General features: G+C 40.8%; 1 protein-coding gene across 1 annotated transcript in view; it reads right to left on the bottom strand.

Annotated features, from left to right (window-relative positions):
* Nucleotides 1-12,288: 12,288 nt before the first annotated feature.
* Nucleotides 12,289-14,719, bottom strand: part of fbln1 (fibulin 1) — a 27,460-nt gene continuing 25,029 nt past the window's right edge. The window contains 1 exon segment of the mRNA XM_034535198.1: nt 12,289-13,559. Coding sequence (XP_034391089.1) covers nt 13,420-13,559 — 140 coding nt within the window. The 3' untranslated portion in view covers nt 12,289-13,419.

Here is a 14,719-nt window from a genome sequence, read left to right as displayed (position 1 = left end):
CAGTGAACTAATATAGCAACAAACAACTTTGCAAGGGAAGTTATAGTGGAGTCAAGTCCTACCTGAGTTGAGAATAAAGTCACAGTTCTGCTCTAATATGGTGGTTACAACTAATAACGCGAGAGACAATCAAAATGCTCTACATCTTGGATCTTGCACCTTTAACTTAAATCGGTATAACAACGCAGCAGCTATGCCATGTGGTATGAAGGACATTCTCATAATGTTAGATTTATTTAGATTTCATATGGTTTATATTTAAGTTCCATGTATTTTCTTGCAATGTTATTCCATTGTATTACCCTTAACCACTGAAATAGATGTCACTCCTAATGTAAATCTTTATACCGCCTGCCATTACTCAACATCTCCCCATGACTTTGAATGATTACGGATAGCATTACAATCGGTAATTTGCAAAACTAGACTGTGCGCAAAGCCATGGTATTGTCCGTCTGTGGTCAGAACGTCGGCTTCCCACGAAAAAAGGCTCCGGAGGCCAAATGGTGCTGTATTTGTGGCCAGGGCCACACTGCAGTTTTGGCCATCATATTTGTCATAGATCTGCCCGGTCCCTGGATGGTGTGTCCAGAGCTGGACTGAAAGGGAAAGCTTCCTGAGGTCAGGGGAGTACAATGCACTAGCTGGCTCTCAAATAAAACTGCTTTGTTTTTCCTAAAAGGAGGTTGAGGTTTTGGGGTTTCAGTCCATCACCCCCACACCACCTCCACTCCGCTCCATTTTTTACAATGGAAGCCTTATGGTGTGGGCTTTTTGACCTTTTTGATTTTAACACAAGGTGGTGCTTGGCAGAACACGTGTTTCATTGTGAGCTCTGGTTTGGCACACATAAATGTCGGCTGTGTACACATTTGTTGAAGAGTGGACTGTGTTCATAGTGCCATTGTTGGAAAGGCTTTTGACATTAAGAATATTATCCAGAATATACAACATATTGTACGTTTCTCTGTTGAAAATGTCATTTGCCAAAATGGACACTTTCTGAACAGCCAATACAAAAGTTTAACTCCATTCATGGGGGACCCCATATCATATTTCACACAAATGGTTCACTCAACTTTACAGACAAACACAAATGTCTCAACATCCACTGAGTAAAATGAGACAGAAAAGTCACTTTCAGTTTTCATAAACAGTATGGTCAAAAAACATAAAGGTCATCCATGAGAAGACATTTGTTTAGTTTTTCTAAGCTATATTAAAGTCAGTGGCTGGCAAAGAAAGATGCTATGTGGAAGAAGTTTTAGGTTGCATAAAGTGTGAATGTACTGTGTTAACCTGGAGATAGCACACATCCAAAATAGTTAAAATCCATTGGGTGTAATGGTAAGTAATGGCCGGTGGTTTGGCGCGATCTGCTCCTTGTTAAACAGCTCTTCCTGTCCACACACATACTGTATAATAAAGACTTCCTCAACAGATTGGAAACCACTCCGCTCTCACAAGCACTCTTGAGTTCCTCTTTCTTTTCTCTACCCCCCCTCTCTCATTCTTACTTTCTTTCAGTCGTTCCCATATCTCGTTCCTTCCTTCGACGTACTGACCTTCCCAGGCTGGCCTGGGTCTTTATATTTCAGGCTTTGAGGCTACATCTGAAACAAAAGCAAAATTATGGGTCTGGTTTGGCTTGAGGAGAGCGCAGTGACCCCGGCATGTGGTTTTCTTATGCCAGACCAGAGAGAGGTGAGGTATTTGTGTGAATCTAGCTGTGTATTTGAAGAAAACCCTAACCACAGCTAATTTGAATGTGTCATTAACAGGAGGGGGTGATCTAAACTTGGGCTGGCCAGCGATGGAGTGAAGTTCACATACTACTGAAGACACCGCTTGTTTTTCCTTTTTTGCGATTTTTAGGGGACCATAGGGGCCATAGCCTCGAGAGTAAAAGCACACTACCCATCACCTCATAAATGTTCATAAATCATCATAACTTGTCCAAGTCAGGAAGCTGTTTGTTGGAAGCTTCTATGACTTCTACCACTTGCTGCTCTTGGTCATCAAGTCAAAGTGTGAAAGAGTGCACCGGTATTATCTCAATCTTGATGGGTATTATTGTCACACGGTCACATGCATTCTGTTCTTATTCAATCAAAGAATACACGTTCTGAAAAGAGAATTATTGCAGGTGTTGCACGAAATAATTTGGTTTTAGGACAAAGCAAAGACCTTGGTCACACAGGTCCATACTCAAAATGGTGTGGCATGACGTCCGATTGTTGGTACACAGGAAATAGAGGTGTAACAATGAAACAGATATAAATGGAGACTGGTGTATTTTGAGACCTTACGCAGATGGATCACCCTAAAGTAAAACAATCAGTGAAGAAAGCTCACCGTTTCTTCCTGTGTCTCTTAGACTTTCCAACAGTGGGCCTGCATCGTACTGTGTGGTCTTGCACCCTATTTAGACCTAGTGGGTGACCACTGTACAATTAGGTATGCCATGTTTCACAGCAGCAGCAGAAAGTAAAATTCCTGTCAATGGAGCAGACCTTCTCATGTTTACTGCTCACATATTCTTCCTACCATTCATGGCACTGCACCCACCCTGGCTTATGGTTGATTGTATCATGCAGTATGAATAACACAATTATAAAACCCCATAAGACACTCCATGTTTATGTAACTGCAGATCCTCCAAGGGAAGGTCTTACTACATGCAAGGATGAAAGTTGATGCCCCAGATGGCAGTTATAGAGCTATAACAGAGATGTATGCTTCTTGGCTTAAAGGTGTTTGACACAGCTAATTTAAATATGACAGTTTCTTCCAGAGGGAGAAATATGTCAGCTCCATGTAGAATTCCTTGATATAATAGTCACTTAGATTGTATGTAAAATCAGTGTTGGGGGTTACACCTTACAAATTATGTGCTAGAGTACTCAGATTACATTTTTTGTTGTAGCAACTAACATAATGAGTTATTCAAGTAATCAGCTACTGTACATAGTTATGTTTTCAAAAGATTTTAATAAGCATCTGGATATCCACAATCTCTGAAACAGCTTTCAGCTATCACTTCAAGGAAAATGAACAAGCTTGTTACCTGCTGGAGGAACAATATCAATATAAATAAATGCCATAGGCAAGCCAATGACAATATAGTTGGTACTTTGAGTTATTGTTTTACAATTAATACTGTTGTTGAAATCAAAGGAAGATTTGAATGTCTGTTGTCATATTTTTCAATGAAAATCAATCTAAAATAAGAAGCTGTATGATTTTGTGTAAATGTGGTTGTATGTCATTCATGGTAGCATCATAGTCTATAGTAGGTGCCTTCTGAATAATATAGGCTTACTGACATGAGCATGAATCCCACAGGGGATTATCTTTTTTGGTAACCTACAAGTTATTTTTCTTGTGAGGCAAAGTTGTCAAGTAACAAGTTACTTTTTAATGCCTTTTCCCATCATTGCATATGAACTATATCAACAACACAGTATTCAATTTTTAACACATTATTGATGTAAAAATCCATTAAAAAAAAGGCAACCTACAGTGTTATCACTCTTCCTCATCTATCTAGATGCCAAGAAACAACTACATTAATGGCAGAACGCCTGTTATATATTGGGCCATCCAGGGAGGATTTGAGAGGATAGTGTTAGCACCATTACACAGTCTTGAAGTATTCTGGTTTGCACTTTTGTGGAGGAGTCAATTGCCAAGTATTCATCGTGTTTATAGATTTCAGTGACTGCTGATAGATGACAGCTAAGGATATCCCCAAAGTAAGACTAGACTATCGTGTTTTCAAAGGGGTGGGTGTGCATTTGATGAAAAAAGAACAACAATGGTGAGGAATCACATTCTGCTGAACATCTGAGCCAAATGGTACCATGCTTCATTCATAATGGTGGAAAGGAGAGTTGAAGCATCGAATTGTAGAGCGAGGTCGTCTACCCATGACTGTCTTAAGAAACCCCAACAAAAAGCCACAGCTCTGAATCATATGTTATAATCATTACAGTGTAAGACCCTTTACCACTGCAAATGAGAAATCTATCCATGCTGCTGCTCGCTGAGTGGTGTTGGTGGGAGGTTTTGGTGACAGACCCTTGCGGGAACTTATATTGCTTCATCACCCTGCAGCCCAATTGTACATCCTTGAGATCAAGCTACAGAGGCCTCCATTGCCATTTTCGCAAACGCGACGGCTTCTCAGAATCCACAATGCGTTCAAACTGGGCGTTCTCGCTTTCCTCTTCAATCACCATGAACCACACACACAGTCCATTTCAAAACACAGCCGGCATCCATAAATTGCAGAAACCATTGACTGATTGGCAATGAGCTCTTTTTCAAATAAAGAACTCTCTCAAATATACGTACTTTTGCTCAGTCTGATGAGATCACAGTATATGTTACAGCTGAATCCTCTCTTAAAACAAACACTCTTTAGTCCTTGACCCATTATCAGCAAGACATTAATTCTCATGGGTCTAAAATCTATTCTCAGCTTTTCCTCGTAACAAATGAATGGCTTCCTGGCAGGTCCAACTGTTGGACGGTACTGATCCAAAGAGTGACCGGTGGTCACAGTCCGTACCACCCACTTCCCACACTTGATGTCTAGGCAAGTGGGCACTGGCCAGAGTGTGCTCTGGGTAAATATCTGTGTGTGGTCCGTGGTGCGCCCACGACAGTCCAGTGTTGTCCAAAAGACAGCCAATGCCAAATCCACAATGTACGTAAAAATGTAATCACATTTCCTCGAATTCAGTAAATCATATTTTGAAGAATATACAAACGGACATTTACTATTCTAGTATTGTGTATGTTTCAGTGTCAACGTTAGTTTTTCTTGCGCTATCAAGGACACTTTTGTGCCAGCAAAAGAGAAACAATTTGAAACATTTGGAAAACATTTGTGACTTTAGTCCTCATAGATTCACAATCTAAAGTAACTTGCAAAGAACATTTCAACGTTATGATGATTATAAACTTAGTAACTGGTATGATAAGACAGAACAATGAAGCAGACAATCATGTTTTTTTCTGGCCAGAAATACTTGTCCCCCTAGTCATGTCTCAGGGAGAAGGCAAAAGGCTGCTTCTTCATCTTGTGCGTTCCCCGACACACAGCGGGTCTGCTCCTAATTGTGGCAGGGAGGACATCGGCAAGACTCATTCTATTCTTCATTTCATCCCACAGACACACCAGAAAACAACTAGTAGTTTCTGCGAGCTACTTTTTTCCACGGGAGACAGCCACAAGCCCAAAAAAGCAAAGCGCAATGTCATCACCCAGGAATCCAAGAAATACCAAAACGTCTGAGTTTTATTACAAAAATCATCTGTGAGAACAAACAAATGTGGAGCACAAACATGCCTTTTAATTGAGAAGGCAGATGGTCCCATTGCGGGCAGGGACAGCAGTGAGAAGCAACTGTGGAAAACACAGCATCCGCGGCAACCACGACCCTCCATTTCTGCTTCTCCAACTGGGAGTCAGGGTCTGGGGTTGGAACCCACAAGACTCAACAGAAATCACCATACTTGCCTCGACAAGACACGGACAGACAGACCAATCCACAGGAACAAGTTGTATTGGATTTCCGGGGGGAATGTTGTTTATCCACTTCATCATCACTGTTGTGTTTGTCTTCTGCCGTTTCTTGGATAGCTTTGGGAATGAAGCCACTTCCATCCCGACCTGAAATCCCGATTGCAAAAGAGATACTAGGTGACAGTTACATTTACATTGACGTAAACAAAGAGATCAACAGAGGGATCATCATGTGTAAGTTTGTTTCTTGGTAGTCGCCATAATTGGAGGAATTCCGCTGGTCGAAACGTTGTTAGCGATTCAACTCACATGTATGACAATTTTTTTTTGTTGGCTGGGATTATAGTGAAGTATTTGGAGGAACTGAATCTCCCCTAAAGATGCCTTCCCTCCCAGACTGATCATAGTAACTGGATCCTCTGTTTAATAGTTTGCTGTAGCAGGGGACTGACTGAGTGGTTTCCATTCCACTGGGCTGTAACCGATTGCCCCCAGTGACCACAACAAAGGGTAAAAAAAGAAGGAGGGTGAGTGGATAGAGAATAACTCGGGGCTCAGTATGGATTGGAGTACCCCGAGATCAATGACTCAATGGCTTCCAGAGTATCCTCTGGCTTAACTACATTTGAACCCTAACCTTATCTGTAGCATCTGCTTTGTCCTTACCACACAACAAGTCCGGGCTGTGTGATACATAGTTTGTATAACATCATCATACACACAGGATATGGTGTCTAACAACCAGTCTGGTTTCTCTGAACCCTACACTAATAGGTCGGAATCAAGAATGCTTGATCTATTTAATTCACCCAGACATGAGACAAAGACATCATCCCAGCGGTCTACCAACAATGTAGGCCATATGTCCATTAAGTAGGCCTTTTCCTCTGTGTTGTGGAGTGTATGTGTGTGTTCACAAGGGTGTGTCAACAGACGTACAGTGCACAGACAGAAGTGGCATCGCGTTCACAGACCTGCTCTTCAGGCGTCCATGCCGTAGTGGGTAACCATTAGCCAAGACTACTTTATGTGTATGCCCTAGTACCAATGCAAAAAACGTTTTGACGGATATCTCCAATGCTCTGAATTTGTAAAAGGCAGAAAACACCCTGTTGAAAAAACTAAATATGACACATTAATTATCATTGGCAATTGTAAGCTACATTTAGTCACGCAGAAAAAGCTCCGCGCCAGCGTGCCAGATTTCGAAGGCCTTCCACTAACTAATATCGCAGATGACCTTTGTCTCATTATAGTTCCTGGAAACCTAAACCACTCCATAGTCACGCAGTCAAATGGAGCACTGAGCAGGCAGAGATACAAAGATGTTAATGGCAGGAAAACGCATTGTGGCTGTCACAAAATAAAAAATGTGCCTTTTGACGCCTTAAGTCCTTTTCCCCATGATGAGGCCTCCGAAAGAATTGGATAATTAATTCTATGAATGTTTTTTCTTACAATCTGAGTGTACGCAGAGACAGTGGTTTAGGGACAATGACATACAGATGTGCTCTGGAATATCGAGCTATACCATTAAATAGTGTTTCTATCAACAACAAAGAAAACATTTTCTTCTCATTGAGCTCAGGCAAAAACAATTAGAACTTTTACATCGTCTCATAGTGACTGTTGTCACACTAGGCTTGGTTCAGACTGAGTATGTTAGCAGGCTCCTTTTTGTCTTTTTCAAATCTGCGTCACACATTTGTGTTATGATTGTGGTCGAATGAAGTCCAAAGCCAGACGTTTTCTCAGATTTTGTATGTATAGTGTTGCCTAAGATCTCTCACTCAGCTTCTAGGAACTCTGCAGTCAAAGCTTGGTTTATTACACATTCTGTTGAGTGATTAGGTGATGAATTACTGGGTGTGATTATTACCACTGTAAGTGATGATTCTAAGTGTCAAACTCAAAGGGCAAGTGTAAAGTAACTTCCCCTAGGAACACATACTCGTCACCTCAGATCAAAACATGGCGCACATAATAGTTTCCCTTGCATCGAAAATGCCAAAAATCCACTGACGACTCCCGGTTGTGTTTACAGAGCAAATCTCCTTTCTCCCGATGTGTTGCCTGCCCGGTCAGGGCTCCGAGACCTGAAGACATACGACACGGTGCAAGGTGTCCACCGAGGCTGTGACAGTTGGGTGTGTGTGTAGTCAGTCACAGACAAAACAACACTTTGGCAGACACAGCGAACTCCCAGCTCATTTTCTCGTACAGTGAAAGCTTCAACATTTGAGGTCTGAAGGCCACTTATGTCAGTGAAGCCTTGTGCTAAAAGTCCACTGAAATCACGGTCAGTGTCAGTATATGTAGCTGAATTCCTCAAGGGCCAAGCCTCACCGCTGGACCAGGATTTCAAAGTGCAGACGACTATGAGGTAGGTTCAATATGGGACTAGAACCCCCTTAAAAGTCTTCGATTTGATCTCAAACTGACATGGCCGAGCTGGAAAGTGGCATATGAGCCGTATCATAGCAATACAATGCATTTACTTCTCTAAAATATTATGGCTTCAACCCTTTTTTTAAACAAGCATTTCAGACTTTTCTTTTTTGAGAAACCACTTTTTGAAGTGAAAAGATATTTAATCTGACAGCTGGTGTCTCGTGGAGTAGCAATAGTTTCCACAATAAACAATGCGCTTTAAAAAAAAATCATAATAAAGAACACATTTGTTTTAAGTCTTTCAACAGGCAATAAAAGTTCACCCAATATGAAACAAATAAATGCCACGTTAAAATCACCCATTTCAGAAAAGATGACTTTACAGTCTAAAGTCAGAGACTTCTTTTGGGGGCCATTCCACTATGTTTATATGTGGTTGGATTTGTTTCTTTCCTTCCCTATGATATGCATCTACTTGCGCACCATGGAAGTCACAGTGTGTCCTGAGCTGCTTGTAACAACAGAGACAGACTGCACACTGAATTTTCATGAGTGCAGCCTCAGCCTATATTCCCAAATGTGATTGATCCACTGTGTACTCTGGCAGCAGGTTGAGGTTCAGTAGTGGTTGTAAATGGTTACGTTTAAAATCTGTAAGTTATGCACGGGCACACTTGCGTGCTTTGTGTTTTTCTTTGGGTCAAGGTGGAGCCCCCGTATAATTGGTGGACTGTCTATCAACCGAAACCTCAAAGGATTTAATCGATTTAAAGGGCGGCAATAATAAGAATCACATATCACAAAGGCTGTGCAGAACTTGTCATGAAATACACAGTTGTGGAGCCAATCCTTTATGATCCTATTTTGGATGAAGTAGTCTTCTCTGTACCATTGACATCATATTCCCACAATGTTTTTTTGTGCAATTCAACACTTTGTACAGGCTTAAGTCTGCATCTTATAAGATTTTAATGCTGTACTATTTAGGTCCGAGTGGAACATATAAAAAAAAGATGGGCATACATTTTCAGTGAGTTCAGATTTTATTGCAAAGTCTGTCTTACTGGATAAAAAGCTATCATGAAGGCATTTTTTTTACATTGGTCTTAGGTTGGCTGTTTCTGCCATAATAATGTAATGTAAGGTGTTGACAGTTGTCCAGGGAAATATATTGTTAAAACTCTCCGGCTGTGGAGTGTTGTGTTGTATGTGTCTGCCATCTATTGGACTTCTATGAAACACCACTTTACAAATCCCTTTTTTAAAGCACAGGAAGTGAATGCATTTTCTGACGCATGTGGAATGCGTGCTCATCAGTGGATATAGCAAACGTAAAAAATGTTTACGGTTTATTCAGATTTATAGCATGACATGGGCCAAGTTTGCAATGAACTGGCAATCTAGAAAATCACCTTCTCGCATTTCAAAGATGTAAATCAACCCATTATCTTTGTGCGCATGGAGATTCTCAGGGAGACGGGAGCAAAAACCACTGCAAGTTGGTAGTGCCCATCTACAAGAAACATTTTTGTGTTTATGGTAATAAGTAGCAGTGGTTTGTAAAATAGAGGAAAAAAATAAATACCCCCAAATTTATTAAAAGAACTCACTTATATCCTATAACATGTGTTGCGGTGGGAGCCGGTGAAGTACGCCAGGAAAAAGAGGGAGTGGGTGAGTGCAGGAGTCGGCCGAGCACGTGCCTCCTGAGGTCCTCTGGTCTCTGTCTGGGATCAGTCCGCCTCACCAACCCCCTGGGCCAGGACTCCCATCAGCCCCATACCCTAGTCTCCTCTCCTCTGGGCCAGACACCACCATGACCACTTGTACTGAGAGGCCTGACCACTATTGTGCCACAGCAGAGTACACAAACAAACGGTGCAGACACACACAGGTCTGCTCCCCTGCCATTACGTAGACTCATCAAGCCCACTCGGCTTAGTCATACCATCGGCTTCCAGTGCGAGCAGCTCCCTCTTGGCTTTGGATGGAGGATCTGGCAGAAGAAATTTGCTCATTTGTCCCCACATGTATGTGGTGTTGGTAACGCTGCTAGGGACTGCTTGCCCCAGCCTTTCTTACTGTCAGATTCAACGCCCGCCAGGCCGTTCCTAGGTAATGTCCTCCCACGCAGTCTGGCTGTATGGCTTTCTGTTCTTCATATTCGGCTGTTTATATCCATACAATGGGTTTTCTGTGGGTGTTGGTGTCCAGCATGCACATAGGGCATTCTGTTCTCCCTGCAAACTGCCAATTTTAAGTGTTTCTCCAATTACGATTGAAATTGAAAGTTTCTCCTCTACTACACTGATGAAATAGACTTGATCTTTGTGGAGTATAGACATGTACACATTTGTTTTCTTCTTTTAACTTTCGCAAAAAGAAGAGACCTTAAAACCTCTTAAGCCCCATGGCACCCAATTGGGGGCCGATTTACACATTATAGTTAGACTGTGTAAAACCTTGCAATAAACATGAGCAAATATATTGATGTTATACATCAAATTAAACAAGATAACTTGGGCTGGAATAATCAGTAAGCCATTTCCACACAACTCAAACACCAACTGAAAGAATTATGAAAATATCATAATCATCATTTTGTCAGGAGTCAGCCCACTCAGCACGTTTCCGGAGCTAGCAGCCCGTAGCTCGGTGCTATCAGAAAAAGCCAGATAGCAAAAAGCAAGAGGACTCTACAGAGATTCTAAATATCCTTCTGCATCAAAGCATCACCGAGACATGAGCCAAAGAACACAGCAACATGAATCGCTTTAGCACTTACAGTCACAAATGTTGCTTATCTTTGGCTTTTTTTTTGGAAAAAAATCATTTTTCTTCTTCTAATCAACAAAGACTGCTATATTTGAATGTATTGAACACCATAAGTAATATACAAGTGAAATATATGGTTTGGTACATGAGGAAAATTCAAATTGCCCAAATGCCCATTTCGCCTAATTAATCTGTGCTAAAACCTGTCTAACTTTGTTCTGCTTTACTTTTTCAAAGTCAAACTTTGCAGAGAGACGGTTCATATATGCATATGATGTGGTTTTTTACCTTTGCTCTGCATCTTTCCAAGAGATAATCATCCTGAAAGTGCTTTGTTCTTCTTGGCGAACCTGGAAATTCATCTGTTGCTGTCTTTCATCTTTATTACTCTTAACCAGTAACACATATAATAATATTTACACATCTAAACAAAAGCACACATGGTATGCCTTTATTATAACACCAACATTATTCAATAGCCTTTGTGGTTGCAGAGATACACCCTTTTTAGTTTGGGTATGTTATTTCGAGCAGAAACCTAGAAAATAGCTTGGGGTTTAAAAGGTTAATTATGCTACTTAACTCTCTCCAGAAATTGTACACGTGCTGGATCCACCTTCAAAAGAAATTCAATTTTCCACCTATTCTCCAAACCAGACCATTTGGAATGTAATCTTTAATTTCACATACATTAGGTTGCTCAGTCTTTTATTTGCATAGTATGTAAGACAATTATATTACCAGCATTAAAAAACATGTATTATTAAACATTGGATGTAAGTGTGACTTAACATACTGACACACACACACAATATTTCTTCCTTCTTTTCATGTCAACCACAAGGCTGACCCGCTGGCCCCTATTTCCTCTGAAGAGGATATCCCCCTTCAGTAAAGCCTTAAAATCCATCATGGCAGACGACTTGAGATCCTGATGTATGCGCCTCCTCCACTATTGTCTTTGAAGCGTTGAGAGGCTTTGGCTGTGCCCGGCCACAGTGATGATTACAGTCTCATAGTTAGGCCGTTACTGACATGTGCTCAGCTCATGCTCTGTCTGATGTCCCCTCATGTTTGATGGAGAGAGGAGTTCTGGTTCACTGATCAACGTAATTAGGAATGTGGTTGCATGGTATCCATGCCCATGGTCTAAAGCTAGTGCTGCCACCTTGTTCCCCTCCTTGGTTACTCTACCAAAGAGGATTTTCTGAAAATCCTACATCCCCGAGCTCCCACAAAGACAAAAAAGACCATAAGTGAAACCCTCCGTCAGCATGTTTAAATTAATGCACAGAGTATCTTGAGCTAGAAGCTTATGGAGCCTACAAGTAGCTCAACTGAGTGGCATTCTGAGGACACACTGTCAATATACAGTATGTCTTATGGCTGCAAAGTAAACAGAATGTTAATGTCACCATGGAAACTGACTTTCCACTTACCGCCATGAATAAAAGGATAGGTTGATTCTGCACGTCTAGGTTTGTTAGCTAATATTGACATGTCAGAAATTATCATAATACAGTTTCCTGTTATTGGTTTATGGTTTAATTCAAGGTGTTGTACAAGTCATGAGTCAAAATGTACTCAATTATGAAAACATGTTACATTTTTTTGCATATTGGCAAAACATTGTTTTAACTTGTTCATTATTCCCCATATAACACACTGCACACTCTGCAGTTTAATATTGTAGTGAGCAGTTGTTGAAAATTGAAACGCTGTTAATTATCATTATATAATAATTTGGGAATGTAACTATACTCTATATACTGACATTAGGACTTACTTTGTTAAATAGATTCCAAAGCACAGGCATGTACAGCAATTATAATGACTGATCCCATGCAGCCAGATGAGGTTTAAAATACTAAGTACATATACACATTTTTGAACTGCACTCTTCTAATTGTGAGCCTGCCAGAGGACCCTCAACAGGCCAGGACAAAGGTAAATAAAGGGGCACAACGAGGACCTTGTTGTGGTGGGAGAATAATCTGTGGAAAACTTGACCGCTGTCTAGGGTGAGTGAGTAGCGCTAGCTAACGTTAGCTACTCTATGGCGATAGTGGGGCCACACCAATGCAGTTATAAAATTGTCCTGATTTTGATATTACATCTAAACCATCCTAAATCTCCCTTTATCTCCGTCTTTCTGTTCGTATGGCTTGTAAAACATATACATACAGATGTTCCCCTGCTTTTATTATCATCCTGAACCCAGAAATGTAAATTCCGTAGGACATTTCATGGTTGCTAACTGTTACTTTGAGGAAATACATTAAACAAATACTGTAACTAAAATAGTGTTTATTCCATAGAAAAAATAACTCATCCTATGCGTACAGTAATGGAGGAAAAGTAAATGCTACAAAAACAAAGGCTTATAATGTCATGAAAATAATATTGTCGAATGTAATCGTTGTATCCTTCAATGACCTTTCGAAATGCATGCAAAAAAAACTTTCTGGATGTCTTCTTTCTTAATAGACTTTCAATAACATAAAGTTTCCCCATATTTAGCTCCATTGTACCAGTTGCAATGCAGAAGTGAGCTTGTCATCAGAAGCAGCTAGTAGCCTTCCATCTCAGGAACTGTCACGAGTAATCACACGTAGCATTAAACCTCAACACTGATCCATGCATTGATATAACCAAACCAATGTGTACAGTGTTCACAATGGATGTCTTCATACAATGTGGTAAAATGTGGCATCCACCTCTCAGAACCAGAACTCTGAGACAAAGACATGAACGTTGATGATGTTCTGGCCGGAGTCGCCTTGAGTTGTCAGGTTGCGCATGGACAGTTTCAGTACTAGCGCTAGTGGACCAATCAGAGGCTTCACCTGGCGAACGACACCTGGAGGAAACAAAAAAAAGTCATCAGTGACAATAAAGACCGTAATTGTGTATACAACACTATAAGGGTTGCCTTTACTGACGCCAATATATATTTCTTGATGTTGTCATTTCTTCAGAAACGCAATTAGTGCTTTTGAATGTGTTTATTTCTCTATTGCTATTAGGTTTACAGGGTAACGCTGAAACTGGTTCCTCAATTACCCTTTGTGGTTTCTAGCGAAGCAGATAGTTTTGGTTTCAAGGGCTGAGGTTTTGATTTTGAAAGGTCTGCTGCCACCCCAAGACAATTGCGGATAATGGAATGGTGTTTGTGGTGCTCAGCACATTGAAGAAATTACATTTGTTTTTCAACAGTAACGTTTCAGAATTGTTCTTTAGCCTTTCGTCTCTTACATGTCTGACCGCTTTGTCAAATGTAAATATTCTATTGTATTCAATAAAGCTAATTACAGTTGTTGCCTAATGGCTTTGCGCTTTTAGACCCATATTGTTATGTTTAGATTGTACCAGACTGTTAATGATGTGCTGCTTCAATGATGTGCTTCTTGCGCTGGCTGGTCAATACATTGTTTTTTTATGTTTTGTGGAGAATCCACATACATAATTGTCAGCAGTTTTCATAGAGACCATTGCTTTGGTAGCAAATGACTCAAATGAATACTGACCCAAACACCAATCCATCCCCATAAACATATGCAAATCTCCCGTTTCCAGTGCTTGTGCACACACATGTGGGTAGCTGGAGTCCCTACCATCCCACAAACTGTGAAATAAGACAATGAGAAAAAAGTATTATTTTTTAACATGTCAACATGTTCTACGAGAAACCTAAAATACAAGTATGAACCTGAAATTAGCATGATACGTCCCCCTTTAAGAAAACCTTTTGTTTCTTGAGGTGTGCCGTGGTATCAGCTGGTATATCTGTGGTGAGCGTTCATAAGACCGTGGGATGTTAAAAGTCCAGTGATGTCCCAGCTGCCCGTGACAATCTGAATTGCATTCCTCCCTCCCACCTTCCACCCTCTCCATGGACAAGAGACACCCTCTATCATGGTGAAACAGATGGGAGAATAAACATACCGCAACCGCGCATTACTGAACGCCCGTGGAATTCATTGGGTGCTCTTTCTAAGTGAACATGCGATTACACAGGGG

Source organism: Cyclopterus lumpus, chromosome 6 (assembly GCF_009769545.1).
Source record: "Cyclopterus lumpus isolate fCycLum1 chromosome 6, fCycLum1.pri, whole genome shotgun sequence".
Classification (NCBI taxonomy): Eukaryota; Metazoa; Chordata; class Actinopteri; order Perciformes; family Cyclopteridae; genus Cyclopterus; species Cyclopterus lumpus.
The sequence above is the reverse complement of the archived record's forward strand: the minus strand, read 5'-3'. Positions and strand labels throughout refer to the sequence as shown.